We start from the raw sequence: 15556 nt of genomic DNA, 5'->3' as shown, positions 1-15556 counted from the left end.
ACTTCTAAAAGGCCGAGTAGTATTTCTGGAACTAAAAAAAGCCCATAGTATCTTAGTCCATGGTTAACATGTATTTTATTAAAAATATTAAAGCAACAATGCCATTGTATTTATAAATGTAATCTATAACTCCCTGCTATTTAAACCAGTTCTCCCAAATCTCTATAATAAATCAAGGGTTCTATTATATTTTGGAAACCTCATGGAGGTTTGAGGATGAAAAATAATCTGTACTGCTACAGATAAATTTTCATGAGCAAAATATAGAAACCTAGATACACACCAATAATGCAGGCCAGGCCATTAAATTCACAGTCCCTTACAAGTCACAAAGACAATCAGCATTTTTACACTGTTTTTCTCACATGACAAAGATGTGAGAACAGCGAAAGAATGAAAGTAGTTTCATCGAGTCTCCCACATGCTTGCTCACTTCAAACACAGCAAGAATGCTCAGAATTGGCAGGTTCCCTTGCTTCCAACTTTTAATAGCTATAATATCGAACCTAAACTACCCCAGATAACTATTTAAGCAAACTATGTTCTCAAGAGCCTTCAACACAAATTATTCTGGTAAACCTCTATTGACAGAAAATACTTCTGTATTAAAACCAGAAATGGACTAGAAAATCAATGTATAGCAAGAGCAATCTACACGTAGACTCACCTGCTAAACCTTTGAGCCAGCTACTGAAACTGACTCAATCCTTTCCTTCATTCAGCTCCTCAAGATGGCCAGCAGATGAGGAGCATAGTAAGTCTACTGGTACTCCCTCCTGGCATCTATCAGAATACACCCAATTCCTAATAATCTCAAGGAAATAGCCAAGGAGTAAAAGGAGCCACTATTTCCAAAATGGCTGGAGCCCCCTAATAAGGGAGGTGCTTACAAACGAGAGAAAGATTTGGATGGAGGAGAGAAAGAAGGAATAAGAGGAAAGGGAGAGAGGAAGAGGGGAGAAGGGAAAGGAGAGGGGGAGAGAAGAGGGAATGGAGAGGAGAGTAGGGGAAGCGGGGAGGAGAGGAGAGGCAGAAAGAAGAAAGCAAGTGCAGTTTAAGTAAAACGAGGAGAATCTAGCAGTATTACCTGGCAGGGAACTGTAATTTCTTCCAAGAGGGACATGTGTCTTTATTCTTTTTAAACCGGATGTAATTCTAGAGCAATACATATTCTAGTGAGGATAAAAAGAAACATTAATTTTATGTTAGTGTGACTTATTACAGTAATTTTAACATTATGACCATGCTTTCTCAGAGGACAAAATACTTTGAATGTCCTTAAAGCTGTGCCAATCTATTAACTCCAATTCTTTTTACAAGTGACAATCCAAATTACACCACAGGAGAGAAAAAGAATAAAATCAATACTAGTTTGCTATTTTGAGCTGACTTTACATACTGGTTCTCCTAGACCTGCAGCGTTAGTATCATGGGAACTCACTAGACAGCCGTCCTCTCAGGACCCACTCCAAACAAGAGCATCAGAAACTCTGGGGTGGGGCAGAACAAGGTGTCTGAACAAGCGCTCCAGGTGACTCTGACAGCTCCAGTTTGGGAACCAGGATTCTGAAGTTTCCAGAGACTCATAAAGGTTAAAAAAGTCTCTCACCCTAGATACTGCTTGGTTCTCCTCTACAGGTACTGAGAGCTGGTGGGGGCATGAACTCTGAAACCATCAGCTGTTTTCAGGATTTACAACAGTAGCTACACATTAGAAACACCTCCCAGGCTTTTAAAAACCATTTGGTGGTTTTCTTCTGCGGGGGCAGAAGAAACCGGCATTTTAAAAAGCTACCAGGTTATCTTCTAATGTTCCCACATAGAGGATGAATATTCTCCAACCCAATTTACTCCTAGATCACTAGATACACTTTTTTAAAAATATATTTTATTTATTTATTTTTAGAGGTGGGAAGTGAAGGAGAAAGAGAGGGAGAGAAACATTGATGTGTGTGAGAGATACATAGATCTGTTGCCTCTTGCACGGCCCCACCTGGGTACCTGGCTGACAACCAGGCACTCGCATTGACTGGGAATCGAACCTTCGACCGTTCAGTTCACAGGCCGCACTCAGTCCACTGAGCTACACCAGCCAGGGCACTAGATACACATTTAATGGCTGACAATATATTTGGAATTGTTACAGTTAGTATATGTAATGATATAGGGTTGCCAGAAATTGCCTTTTATATTATGTTGGAATGCATGCATGTGCCTTCTATATTATTTCTACATTAGTTACCAAGTTTCTAGCAACAAAACACTATTATCCTAAGAAAATACGTTAAGAATAAAGAAGGGACTCAAAGCTATTAAAATTTCCACCAAGGTAAGACAGGGTATAAGGTCTGGACACGGCAGCAATGAAAACACTGAAGAAAAATTCTAACTCCTTGGGCCACTAATGATTTCCAATGGAGTACAGAGATAGTTATTCTTCAAAATGCTTCCTGAACAGGTGATTTTAAAGCAGCAACATGAATTTATAAACTAATGATAAGGCATGCCTCTTCTTGGTTACAGGTTCTCCTTTACCTGTCAAGAACTGCTAAAGATAGACTAATACACACACACACGTATATACATATGCATGCATACATATATATACATGTGCACACATATATGTGTATACATATATTCCCCACGCACACATACATAGTAGGCCTTTTGGGAAGTAAAGTAACTGAAGTTGTTGAAGTACATTTAATTTTACAAAAACACTTACATTAATGTGCAAGCTGGATATTTTCTTATGATTCACTGTAAATATCCTCAAATTAGACAACATCTTGGCCTTCTAAACTGTTATTCTCTGAAAAAGGAAAATACAAAATTATAAAACTAAGTTTACATATTACATGCCAGTAACACATGTAAGTAAAGTATATGTAATATACATGGTAAAATGTATTACTTTTAAAAAGTAAAATCAATATTTTTAGCTATCAAAATAATGCATTGTTCAAAAAATAGAAATTCTGACTAAACATGAAAAATGCAATTCCAAGTTTAAAATGTCCCTTGTATTTTATTCAGCATGCTTTAATTCTTCAAGATATGACGGTATTACAGAAATTTTTGAAATTATAAAAATGTATCATGCCAACCAAAATTTTTATGTAAATGTATAGAATTAAGTATAGGAAGGTAAGCAAGCATCTATATGTTGGTAATTTCTCATTGGTAATACAATTTTTTGGTTTGTCTATATATTCTGATTTTTCTACCATAAATATGTAAAAATAAAATCATGTAAAAAAAATACAGAAGCGGCACTCTCCCTCTGGGGAGCACGCCGGTGCCTTTCCTGTGCCCCCTTCTTCCAGGCAGGCACGTTACTTTTGCCCTTCTCGCTCCTAAGGTCCAAGGGCCCTTCTTTTGCTTCACTAACTTGTTTCCTGAGCCTATGCAGCCCAGCTGGCTCACTTATATTACCTTTGTAACTTTCTAAATAAACTTTCTTTATAATTTGAAATAAAATATATATACACACACACACAACAGCAAGTCCTCTTCTAGCAAGTCCTCTTTTTCTATGATCACAGAAACTAAGCAACTTCAGTTTTAAAACATTTACTAAATATTCACTATGTTCCAAGTACACTGTCAAAGCTATGAGAAATAGAAGCAGCTGAGTCGATGCGGGGAAAAGTAAATAGATATGGTTAAACCACTGTGCCCAATGTTATATAAGAAGCCATGCCAAAACTCATTATTATTCCTCTTAAATTTGCTTTTTTTCCCCTGTGTCTTAAGACAGAAACAATCACTATCCATATTCAAGAAGTCACCAAATCCTTTTTATTTTATTTCCTAAATACAGGGTCCAGCACAAATAATGCCCTTTTTTATTACAAGATCAGCCCTGGCTGGTGTGGCTCAGTGGATTGAGTGCTGGCCTGTGAACTGAAAGGTCACCGGTTCTATTCCCAGTCAGGGCACATGCCTGGGTTGTGGGCCAGGTGCCCAGCTGGGGGCATTGGAGAAGCAACCAATCAATGTTTCTCCCCCTCTCTTTCTCCCTCCCTTCCCTTCTCTCTCTGAAAGTAAATAAATAAAATCTTTTAAAAAAACCATAAGCATGTAATTCTGTAACATAACAGTAGCACACTCAAGCATACCATATGACATTTTAGGTGAAATGTTCACATTAAAACTATAAATTATTACACCATATTATTATCCTACCAACCACACTGAAGCAGGTGTTACTTCTGCCAGACACTGTACATCTTGAATCCATTCCCTCTTCTTCATTTCTAATGCCAAAGTTCAGGATGTTTGCAAAAACACACATGTTAGATCTATTCTAAACAAGAACAATGGATTCTAACATAATGGAACAATAAAAGTTCAGTAATGTGGTTTGATTCCACATACAACTAACCTTTAAGAAACTACCACTTGTCAAAGCCACGTACAGCATCTAAGATGTTCTACAGTTTTCGGAAAAGGTTATTAAAATAATCTTTCCTTTTCTAACCACATATCCATGTGTGTATGAGGCTGAATTTTCTTCTTACACTTCAACCAAAAACTAAAAAAAGATACATAGTAGTAACATATGCAATACAGAAACAGATAGGAGATGCCAGCCGTTTTCTACTAAGCCAGACATTAAGGAGACTTATTGAATAAAACTGCAATGCAATGTAAAACACTCTTCAAACTATTTTTGTTTTGAAAAATAGGCAGTTTTCATAGCTATATTACTTACATTAACATTAAATGGATTTATTTACTTTTAATGAATGACTAAAATATTCTAAAGTTTTAAGTTCTGATACTTGAATATCAATTACAACCCACATTAACAAACCTCTCTGCAAATCTGAATCACTTTTAAGAGTGTGAAAGGATCCTATAGACCAACAATTTTGAAAAACTTATTCCAACACCATGTTTCCCAAACAGAATGAATGCCCATGATTATTTTAGGTTATATACAAAAAAATTGCTTACTAAATATTACGAAAAATAGCCAACAAAACCTGTGATTTTATGGGCAGTGTTAAGATGAAGTTAATTTACATAAAACTGTGAATTAATTTATGGGAAACAGTTAAGTAAATAACAGCAAGTGACATTCAGCTATGACCAGTCTTAAAAAGCGGTACTCAAATCACTAAAGTGGGAAATACTGCTTTAATACTGCTTTAAAACGGATTACACATACCCTTCAAATAAACATCTTGTCACTTCCCTATTTATGGGTTTTAACATGTCAAATCTGTCCCCAACTACCTTCAGTGTTGTACTCTCCTATTCCCTACTCCCCATACTGGAGAGCTCTAGCCAAAATTCCCCAGAAACACCATGCTCTGACACTATTACACCGCTGCCTGTTGCCACTGTCTGCAAGCATCCTAGAAGCCCCACATCGCCCTACCTGGTAAATTTCTATTCAATCTCCAAGCCCCAGCTTGGGAGCCTTCCCTAATTTCCTAGAACGTTTTAACACTACCTTCTCTGTGTTTTTAGAACCCTTGGACTTATATTTACTCATGACAAACATGATATTTACAAGTTATCTTCACTACTGTGAGATCCCGAAAAGGAGGGATCTCCTAGCAGCAGTGCCCAGCGCAATGCATCAAACTTTTTTATTTTATTTTATTTTTTTTGACCTATAGTCATTCACAGCCCTGCAGTGATTTTCTTCTTCCCTATGTATCAACGAACTTCGAGGAATGGTTTCCTACCGGTGCTATCAACTGAGTTATTATATAAGGCCGAGAAATCCTTAGGCCTTGGAGAAGACTTAAGTGCTCACTAAAAACACCTGGAGGTATAAAAGCTGTTGCATCCTTGAAGGTCAGCGGTGCCGAAGGCAGGGCAAGGTCTGAGGCTCGCAGGCGTCGCACCGCGCGGTTTGGTACCCACCTGGCATTGAATCGCATCGCGGAGGCCGGCTTTTTCTCTACAGGCTGTGGAGAGCGATAGGTCCTGGCAGCGCGACAGAGGCCTGCAGAGGCCTGAGTTGCAACGTCCGCCCACCTCCGCGAAAGACCTGGTTCCTACAGAACCGAACCTATACCCTCCCACTTCTGCCCCCTCCGGCCTCCACGCCACTGCGCCGCGCGCCACTTCCGGCGGTACACCACTCAAACACCGCCTGCCGGCAACTTCCGCCCTTTGCGCTACGAGCGGAGAACTGAAACTCGGAACGAGTATGTTGCGCTTTCACTGGAGACGGTCGTCGTAGAAGTGTTCCTTTCCTGTCGCGGGGCGCGTGGAGTTGGTTCGTGGGTCTCTGAGACCCGAAAGTTGACCGCTTCTTCGCGCGCGGAGGACTGTACCCCGCAGCTCGGCGGCCGTAACCATGGTGAGGAGGTTGCCTCGGGCGTGGGTCAAGTAGGGTGTCTGTGCTGGTGGGGCTTGGGGTCCCCAGGCTCTGGGGCTGGGGGGTGAGGCGCGGTACGCGGAAGTGGGGTACTGCGGAAGGGAATGAGGATAGACTTCGAAACGTCGGCTCCTTAGAATGGGGGCGGGGGGAACTTCACATTGGGGACACAGAATGGGTTGTTCGAGTTTTAGAACGAGACAGGTTTCACTCTGTTAATTTCCTGGTTTCGCCACGTGTTGCGTGGCCATTGGTGCCAGGGCCTAACGATAACCGTATATCGTAGGCAGTAATCCCACTGCCACCTCATTTTTTGCTGAGGAAATTGAGGGCATGCATCTTGGCACGGGCCGAGCATCTAATGAAAGGCGTAGTCGGGCTCACAGCCTAGTTCTGACTGCCAGATCCTTTCCTCTGCATGTTTCTCTGCAACATGGCATTCCACATACCTTTCACATAGTTGCAGCAAAGTTTATGTGAAAACTTGCTATACGTACTATCTTGTTGATTGTTCTAGCATTATTCTCCGTGATGGAGTTGGCTTTGTATTATTACCTTTGCAGTCTTCTCATACAAGTGGACTGGGGCTGCATGTTCCAAGTAAAACAAAATTGACGTATAAAACAGGCACTTTAAAAGCAAAAGGGATTTCATATATTGCTGATGAAATGCAAAACAGTATAGCCACTTTGGAAAACAGCTGGCATATGTCCAAACAAATGGACACACATGTGCACTTTTGTTAAAAACTGGGGGGGACCCCAAATATCCATCATTTCTTCATGGGTAAACAAATGGTGGTTTATCCATACTAGACAGTAAAAAAGGAACAAGGTGCCAGTACATGCAACAACTTGGGGAATCTCAAAAGCCTTATGCCAAGTGAAAGCAGCTAGATGCAAAAAGCTACATAATGTAGATTCCATTTACATTTCATTCTGGGAAAGGCAAAACTTAAACCAATAGAAATCAGATTGGCAAAAGAAGATTGATCTCAAAGTGACACAAGGCAGCTTCCTGGGGGGAGGGAAATATTTTCTATCTTAATTTTGGTGGTTAAACAGTTACATAGTGTCAAAACCTGCAACTGTATGAGATCCTGGATCAGATCATCCCTTTTGTGGTTCAGTGGATTTTGGACAGTTCCCTTCCGTCACTTTCACTGAGATTATTAAATGTAGATCGTGATGCTCATATCACCCAGGATCAAAACTTATTTAACATACATCATGTGAAAAGGCCTAGTACTAGAAGAGTTATTTAAGGGAGAGAACATTTCGGTGATACATGGTATTCTATGCTTCTTCACATGTTGCTTAAAAGAAATTAAAGTTAACATTTCTTGCATCTTTATAGCCACAAAATGAGTATATTGAGTTACACCGTAAGCGCTATGGATATCGTTTGGATTACCATGAGAAAAAGAGAAAAAAGGAAGGTCGAGAGGCTCATGAACGTTCAAAGAAGGCAAAGAAGATGATTGGTCTGAAGGCTAAGCTCTACCATAAACAGCGCCATGCTGAGAAAATACAAATGAAGAAGACGTAAGTGATCATTTGTTGTAGCGAGTTAACATCTTTTGAGTGATAGTTATTAAAAATTATCTTTTTCCTCCTTGGTAGTATCAAGATGCATGAAAAGAGAAACACCAAACAAAAGAATGATGAGAAGACTCCTCAAGGAGCAGTACCTGCCTATCTACTGGACAGAGAGGGACAGTCCCGAGCTAAAGTACTCTCCAATATGATTAAACAAAAACGAAAAGAGAAAGCGGTAAGCAATGAAATAATAAAAGTCTTTATTCCTTTTTTGTTCAGGAGAATTACTTAAATTCAAACTTGACGTTCTTTGTTTTTCCAATTTAATTGGAAATGTGAAGACCGACTACCACATTCCCACTAAGATGTTGAAGTCTTAGTAAAATTGCTTGTTCATCAATTAGTACATTTTAATATTTAACAGGAGGGTGTGTTATTTTTTTAATTTTATTAGAAAGCCACTTTAGATTTTTAAAAAATTATTTAAAAACAAAAAGCCTAGCAGTGAATCTCAAATTTAGTACTTTAATAGCTTCCTGTACTTGACAGCTGATGCTGTGCTGTTGTGAAGGGTACAGCTGCTTCTTGTTTATGCTGTCCCGCAGTGTGTCAAAGTTGGATAGTGGTAAACATCCTCAAGTGACTGAACTTAAATACAAATTCAGTTTTTAAAACATATTTCTGGATTGCATTGAAAACAACAAAAAGGGCCTAGATACTATTTTTTAAACACCTGTGGACAGACTGACAGAAGTCCAGGTAGCAGCAAAATATGTGGTAACTATATTTAAAGACCTTACAGTCTCCAAACTTGGTATTTTTTTAAAAAGTGTTACTGCTTGTTTATCAGTGTGTAATTATTCAAAATTAGTATGGTAGAACTTCAGCACCAAAAGAAACTTCAGAGATTATCTAGTTAACCCCTCATTTTAGATGAAGAGACTGGAGTCCAGGAGGTTGTCAGTCATTCTGCACAGTCGTGAATCAATGAAGTGCTGGATATCCTCTAGAACCTGTGTGTTAGTAATAAATATGGAATTCCTGCATTGCTTGTTTTTCCCTGTAGAATCTGCATTCTAGGGAAGTAGAAAATACCTGGTGGTGATTTTGTCTTACTAGTAATACAATCTAAAAATCCCCTTGAGATAGAAATACAAAGGTAAGTTAGGAGATGGAGACACACTTCTAGTTTTACACTTTTTAACTACTTAGTACTAAGCACATACACTGCCTTGAGAGTCAGTATAGTATTTTATGTGTAGTAGTTTTCATCCGTAACAAGGTGTTGAGATTTTTAGCTTAAGTAAACCATTTTATTTAATGTACCTATGATGTATAAATTAGTTCCAATTATTTTGGGGTTTGTGAGGAGACAGTGCAGACCTCTAGAAAACAGTTGAAGCCAAAATCTTGTTGGTTAAGGAAAAAAGTGAATTCTTTGTACAACTAAAACATTTGACTTTTTATGCTATTACAGTTGTCCCAATTTTTCCCCCTTTTCCCCCTCTGCCTGGTACCACCATTCCCTCCAGAAATGCCTCCCCCCCTTAGTTCATATCCATGGGTTGTGCATATAAGTTCTTTGGCTTCTCCATTTCCTCTACTCTTCTTAACATCCCTGTCTGTCTTGTACCTACCACTTGTGCTTCTTAATCCCTGCGCCTTTTTCCCCATTCTCCTCCTCCTTCCTCCCCACTGGTAATCCTCCAAATGATCTCCGTATGATTCTATTCCTGTGCTGGTTGTTGCTTATTAGCTTGTCTTTTTAGATTCAGTTGTTGACAGTTGTATTGATCTTTTTCTTAAATAAGTCCCTGAAACATTTCATGTAATAATGGCTTGGTGATGATGAACTCTTTTAGCTTTACCTTGTCTGGGAAGCACTTTATCTGCCCTTCCATTCTAAATGATAGCTTTGCTGGATAGAATAATCTAGGTTATAGGTCCTTGCTTTTCATTACTTTGAACACTTCTTGCCAGGCCTTCTTGCTTGCAAAGTTACTTTTGAGAAGTCAGCTGACAGTCTTATGGGAACTCCTTTGTAGGTAACACTGCTTTTTTTCTTAATGTTTTTAAGATTCTTGATCTTTAACCTTTGGCATTTTAATTAGGATGTATCTTGGTGTGGTCCTCTTTGGGTCCAACTTTTTTGGGATTCTCTGTGCTTCCTGGACTTGTATGTCTGTTTCTTTCACCAAATTAAGGAAATTCTCTTTATTTTTTTTCAACTAAGTTTTCAATTGTTCGCTCCTCTTCTCCTTCGGACATCCCTATGATTCGGATGTTGGTGTGTTTGGAGATGTCCCAGAGGCTCCTTATACTATACTCATTTTTTAAAATTCTTTTTTCTTTTTGCTGTTCTGGTTGAATGCTTACTTCCTTACATTCCAACTCATTGATTTGAATCTCAGCTTCATCCCCTCCATTGTTAGTTCCCTGTAGATTTTTCTTTATTTCACTTAGTGTAACATTCATTTCTTCTGGGGTTTCTTTTGTTGCTGTACTTATTGAGTTCTTTGGGCATCAGGATAACCAGTGTTTTGAACTCTGCATCTGATAGGTTGCTTATCTCTGTTTTGTTTAATTCTTTTTCTGGAGTTTTGTTCTGTTCTTTAATTTGGGCCTTATTTCTTTGTCTCCTCAATTTGGCAGCCTCCCTGTTTGTTTTGTGTATAAGGTAGAGCTGCTTTGACTTCCTGTCTTAGTAGCATGGCCTATTGTAGAAAAAGCACTTGTAAACTGTGCCTTAGGGATGGAGTTTACCTGAGGCTCCATGGGGTGGAGCCTTGGGTAATTTCCAGGGCAGGGCAACCTGCTTCACCACTTTGTGGCTCTGTGGGGGGGGGGGGGGGAGGGCTTGGAAAGGGGACAGTGCTGCTACCTGGCTCCTGGAGGTCTGCCTGGCACTTACCGTTTCCACTCATTTCATTTACTCCCCATATGCGACTAGTGTCCTTCCAGTTGTTGCCCTGGTGAATTCCAAAGGGACTGGGTCTGTATGTGTTCTAGGTCCATGTGGGCCCTTTAAGCAGAGTCTCCTGAAAATCCAGCATTTTCTTCCACCACCCCAACCCCCACTGGTTTTTAGAGTCAAAAGTTACAGGGATTTGTCTTCTGGAGATGGAAGCCTGGGCTGTGCGGTCTGGCTTAGGGCTGGGGTAGCTTGCTGCCAAGATACTCCTCCTGATTTTTACCTACCACATGTGTGTGGGGGGCGGGGGGGACTGCCCATTCTGCTGCCACTCCTAGCCACACCACATCTCCACCCCTCCACCCCGTCTGGATGAATGTGGCTTTAAATCCTTGGTTGTCAGGCTTCCGTACTACTCAATTTTCCGATGGTTCTGGGTATTATTTGTTTTAAGGCCTAGGTGTAATTCTGTGGTTGTGCGGGGAGGCAAAGTGTGCCTGTCTATGCCTCCATCTTGACCTGAACGCCTGTCTTTTACTAATAACATAAGTTTTAACTGTGGTCTATTTTTAGGGAAAATGGGAAGTCCCTCTGCCCAAAGTTCGTGCCCAGGGAGAAACAGAGGTATTAAAAGTTATTCGAACAGGAAAGAGAAAGAAAAAAGCATGGAAGAGGATGGTTACTAAAGTGTGCTTTGTCGGAGATGGCTTTACTCGAAAACCACCTAAATATGAAAGGTTCATTAGGCCAATGGTAAGTCCCTTGCAAGAGTGCAGTGGCTTAAATATTAGTTCCTTTGTTAAGCTAGATAAAGTACATTGCAATTTCCTGAACTTCCTATACTGATACAAAAAACAGGTTAAAGACATTTTAAGGCTATTTTGGTATTTTAAGTTAGTGGCAGGTATTACTTAGGACTTTTCCGTACTGTCAAAAATCGTCTGTCTTCACCTTCAGTGATTTGAGATGAAAAAGATTTTTCATTACATTGTCAGTAAATCTTGACTTTTAAAAATGACGTATTAGAATCTTTATGTTCCAAATGAAGTCATTTTACTCATTCAATAAGTATTCTACCATACAGGTGTTTTACTATACAAGTGCCTAATGACTTGTCTGAGAAGACTTTAAAAACTTGAATAGGACTTTGTTCAAGTCAATCTGGTTCAAGAAGGATAGTAATGCTTTTGAAAACATTCAGTATGTAATCATTGCAAAAAGAGAATTTAATACAAAAGTGGGACTTTACTTTCTGTTGATATTGATAGCAGCAATGGTCAAAACCAATGTTCCCTCCAATATAATTTAAGATACATTTTTGCAAAATCCTTTAAACAGACTGAATTATTCTCCCAACTGGATATCCAGCCTGCTTAGAGAAACAAAGAATCAAGAGAGGAAAGTTGACAGTGTTACTCAAGCTCTCACCCTAAATAAATTTTTAATGGATTAAAATGTCAAACAGCTTATTTCTGTAGGTAAAGTTCTATGGAACACAGCCATGTTTGTTCATTTACATATTGTCCATGGCAATTTTTTTCCTGAACAGTTTGAGTAGTTTCAAGGGACCGACCATATGGCCTGCAAAGCCTGAAACATTCAGTATCTGGTTATTCACAGAAATTGTTCACCCTTCACTAGATAACATCACGGACTCCCCTTGTTTTGATTTCACATTCATAATCATTTACAGTTTGGTAGCCTTATCAGTTCTACAGGGACAGCATATACAGTCAGGCTCTTCTCAGCTTTCAGTAGTTGGGCAGATATATATATCTTAGTGTGAATTAATCAGATGGCGTTCTGAATGGTGTAATTTTCTTACCAGCAACTTGATTAATGACTGCATTACTAAGAACTTGATTTAGTATATTTTGCCCCCTATATATAGATAATTACCATATTTAAGAGACTGCAAAGTGTTGTGGTTTTTTAATGTGCTACACTCCAAAGACCATATCTGGGTTACTAGGTGACTGTGATCTCTTGTAACAGAGACTCCTCTGGAACCTTCCAGTCCGTGACCAGTGTTACCATCAGTGTAAAGAAAGCTGACCACCTGCTTGCTTTCTTATCATGGAAGTTAGATGAGGTATATAGACTTGGAATCATGTTTAAAGTTTGATTCCATCCACATACCATGTAACCTGGGAACAAGTCATTTAACCTGCTAATCTAGTTTTGTTGTTGTTTTTAAATAGGGGGAATTATATTTATCCTATAACTCAGATATTTAGTTAAGTATTTTATTTGATGCCTTCAGTTTACATTAATACATGTTGGTTTTGGTTTATTTTTTTGTATTGAGGCTACTGGAATAAGAAAAATCATTACTCATAGTTAACATTTTGGAGTCTTAACATTCTTGTGTTTGACTCACTAGGGTTTACGTTTCAAGAAGGCCCATGTAACACATCCTGAACTGAAAGCCACTTTTTGCCTGCCAATACTTGGTGTAAAGAAGAATCCCTCATCTCCACTTTATACAACTTTGGGTGTTATTACCAAAGGTACTGTCATCGAGGTGAATGTAAGCGAGTTGGGCCTTGTGACCCAAGGAGGCAAGGTTATTTGGGGTAAGTAAATTTTTTAGTATGGGGGTGTTACTCTTCTAATCCTGAAAATAGAAATTTTCAAGTTGACATAAAGTACCCAGCAAATTTTAATGCACAACAGCTAGGTAAGTTAAAATTGGTATAAATCAGATTTAAACTTTTAGAAAAAAAAACTTTTTGTAGAAAAAGTACTTTTGAATATAATTCTTTCTAATTTAGCTCATTGGTTTCAGTTATGCAGTGTACTGTGTTGCTAGATTTTGATGCTGTTTATTTAAAGAACCATTAATAATGAGGGAAGCAAATGCAGAGATGTGCTTATAACTAAAAAATAGTGGAAGAGTTTACAATAAATTAACCATGAGTGAGGGAGGGGAGCAGGCATCAAACAGCCACACTATTTCAGCAATAATTAAAAACTGAAATGTGTCATGTAGCAATTATAAATTTTTTCCCCTCATTTTCTTATTTTTTTGCTTTTAGTGCCCAGATATGTCTAAACTTCACTATTCTTTGAAAGGGAAGAATATGTTTTATAACTCTTAAAAGTGATAAATTAGAAATATTGGGGGCAAAGGTTATATTCTTTAAATTTTTTATTAGCTAATATCCCTCTTTTTCTCCATTTTGTTTCCTTAGGAAAATATGCCCAGGTTACCAACAATCCTGAAAATGATGGATGTATAAACGCAGTCTTACTGGTTTGACAGCAGTTTCATACAAGTAACTCCCTGTAATTATTGAAGACTATGCCCCAGTCAGGAAAACCTGACTGATGTTTCTGCATACTACAATTATTACAATGGCTTACATTTCTGCAGCCATCAAGAGAACTCTTTTATTGTAAAGAACATTAAAATGGCCCAGTTTTACAAATTGGTATTTGTTTTGGGGCTGTTTATCATTTAGATATTCATGAAATTGAATGATTAAAAAAAGAAAGCAGTTTAAGCAATATCCTGCTTCATCAGTCTCTGTCATTTCTGGAAAAGCCAGTATTGTTGAAAATACCTTTTATCCTAAGAGTGCACACTTAATATGGGGCCTAGGCTGTAAAAGTCTGTCATATCTAAAACCTCACCTCGTTATTCATCATTAATCCTAAGAACTGTAGCATTAACACACTTGGTAATGTCTGTTACATTTATCAAGTATTCAAATTAAAGGTATGCAACAAAAGGTACATTACACTAAATTGAATTCACAAGAACTTACTTAGATAAAACTTTTCACCTGTAATTCTTAACTTCTTCAGACATTAAATCAGTAGTTAGTATTTTAAACATTTTTTTTCTTTCATCATTTATAGTAATACCTACTCGGAACTGTTTTCTACTTGAAACATGAAAACACACCAAAATGTTTACACTTTTAGCATTTTCTATGTTCTAAACTTAAGGTAGTATATTTTCAGAACTAGAAAAATTTGCTTAAATAATTTCAGGAAAAATGATCCTTAAAGGGAAATATATTGATAGTCACATATAACATAAAAAAGATAATGTTAGCATTATAACTAGGTCAAAGCACTTTTGTGATATGAATTATATGTTTGTAGCTTTGAGCTTTAGGGTGTCTTTATATTTTATTAATCTATAATCATTGTTTTAAACTTGGTTTGTTTTTTAAAGTCTGTCTTAAAGGTACAACAGTGTGATTAATTGTGCCTTTAACAAAATCATTTAATGTCTACACAAATTAAGCATCTAAACACATCTTCATCAATGAAATTATGGAAAAGAAAAAGGAAAGAATTTCAAAACACAGACCAGGAAACAATCACAAAATATAGGTTTAATGACTACTTTTAAACTTAAAAAAAGAAAAAAAAACTATCAAGAAAACAAAACATGAATACTTCGGTAAGACTTGCTATTCTGAATAATGTAATATAACCTTTTCTAAGTTCTATAAACAGTGTAAGTTTTAGAATACAGACACTTAGGAAAAGAAAGGCTAGGCTAGTTCCTTGGGAATGACTATCCTGTATAATAATACAATTACTTCAGAGTAACAGAAGCTGAACCTTTCTCACAATTAGATTTTAACAAATGATTTTGCCAGTAAAGTGTGTAAATAACTTAGGTTTTGGAAGGTAAAAGCAAAACATCAACTAAAGGTAAGCACTTGATACTACAGAACTAAGGTCTGCTTATTTTTTAGAACCAAAAATAAGCAAGTTAACTATTTATACAAAGAAAGTTTGATA

At 37.9% G+C, this 15556-nt stretch overlaps 2 protein-coding genes across 4 annotated transcripts in view; one reads left to right on the top strand and one right to left on the bottom strand.

The window, feature by feature from the left end:
* The window catches only part of GFM2 (GTP dependent ribosome recycling factor mitochondrial 2), a 63860-nt gene extending 57796 nt beyond the window's left edge, over positions 1 to 6064 (bottom strand). For 2 of the 3 annotated variants that reach the window (XR_006655963.3, XR_006655964.3), the window contains exons 1-3: positions 5884 to 6064; positions 2726 to 2812; positions 1088 to 1172 (exon numbers count right to left, since the gene is read on the bottom strand). Coding sequence is in view for 1 of the 3 variants with exons in the window: in XM_024563493.3 (XP_024419261.2) it covers positions 1088 to 1172; positions 2726 to 2788 (148 nt within the window). In the remaining 2 variants the exon portion in view is untranslated. The remainder of the gene's footprint in view (positions 1 to 1087; positions 1173 to 2725; positions 2813 to 5883) is intronic. The other variant, XM_024563493.3, reaches the window with a different exon arrangement.
* A 74-nt stretch (positions 6065 to 6138) lies between these two features.
* Positions 6139 to 14304, top strand: NSA2 (NSA2 ribosome biogenesis factor). The gene is made up of 6 exons (XM_024563495.3): positions 6139 to 6325; positions 7700 to 7887; positions 7966 to 8116; positions 11366 to 11545; positions 13176 to 13368; positions 13987 to 14304. The coding sequence occupies exons 1-6, from the start codon at positions 6323 to 6325 to the stop codon at positions 14052 to 14054; spliced, it is 783 nt and encodes a 260-aa protein (XP_024419263.1). The 5' UTR covers positions 6139 to 6322; the 3' UTR covers positions 14055 to 14304.
* Positions 14305 to 15556: the final 1252 nt, after the last annotated feature.

The sequence above is a fragment of the Desmodus rotundus genome, chromosome 1 (genome assembly GCF_022682495.2).
Source record: "Desmodus rotundus isolate HL8 chromosome 1, HLdesRot8A.1, whole genome shotgun sequence".
NCBI classification, from domain to species: Eukaryota; Metazoa; Chordata; class Mammalia; order Chiroptera; family Phyllostomidae; genus Desmodus; species Desmodus rotundus.
Note: the sequence above shows the minus strand (reverse complement) of the source record. Positions and strands in the feature narration are given on the sequence as shown.

Excerpts from the sequence above, each read along its gene's own strand:
- NSA2 (XM_024563495.3), top strand. Across the intron at positions 8,117-11,365 it reads AAAAACGAAAAGAGAAAGCG|GGAAAATGGGAAGTCCCTCT; the intron begins GTAAGCAATGAA and ends GTCTATTTTTAG. Across the intron at positions 11,546-13,175 it reads AAAGGTTCATTAGGCCAATG|GGTTTACGTTTCAAGAAGGC; the intron begins GTAAGTCCCTTG and ends TTGACTCACTAG.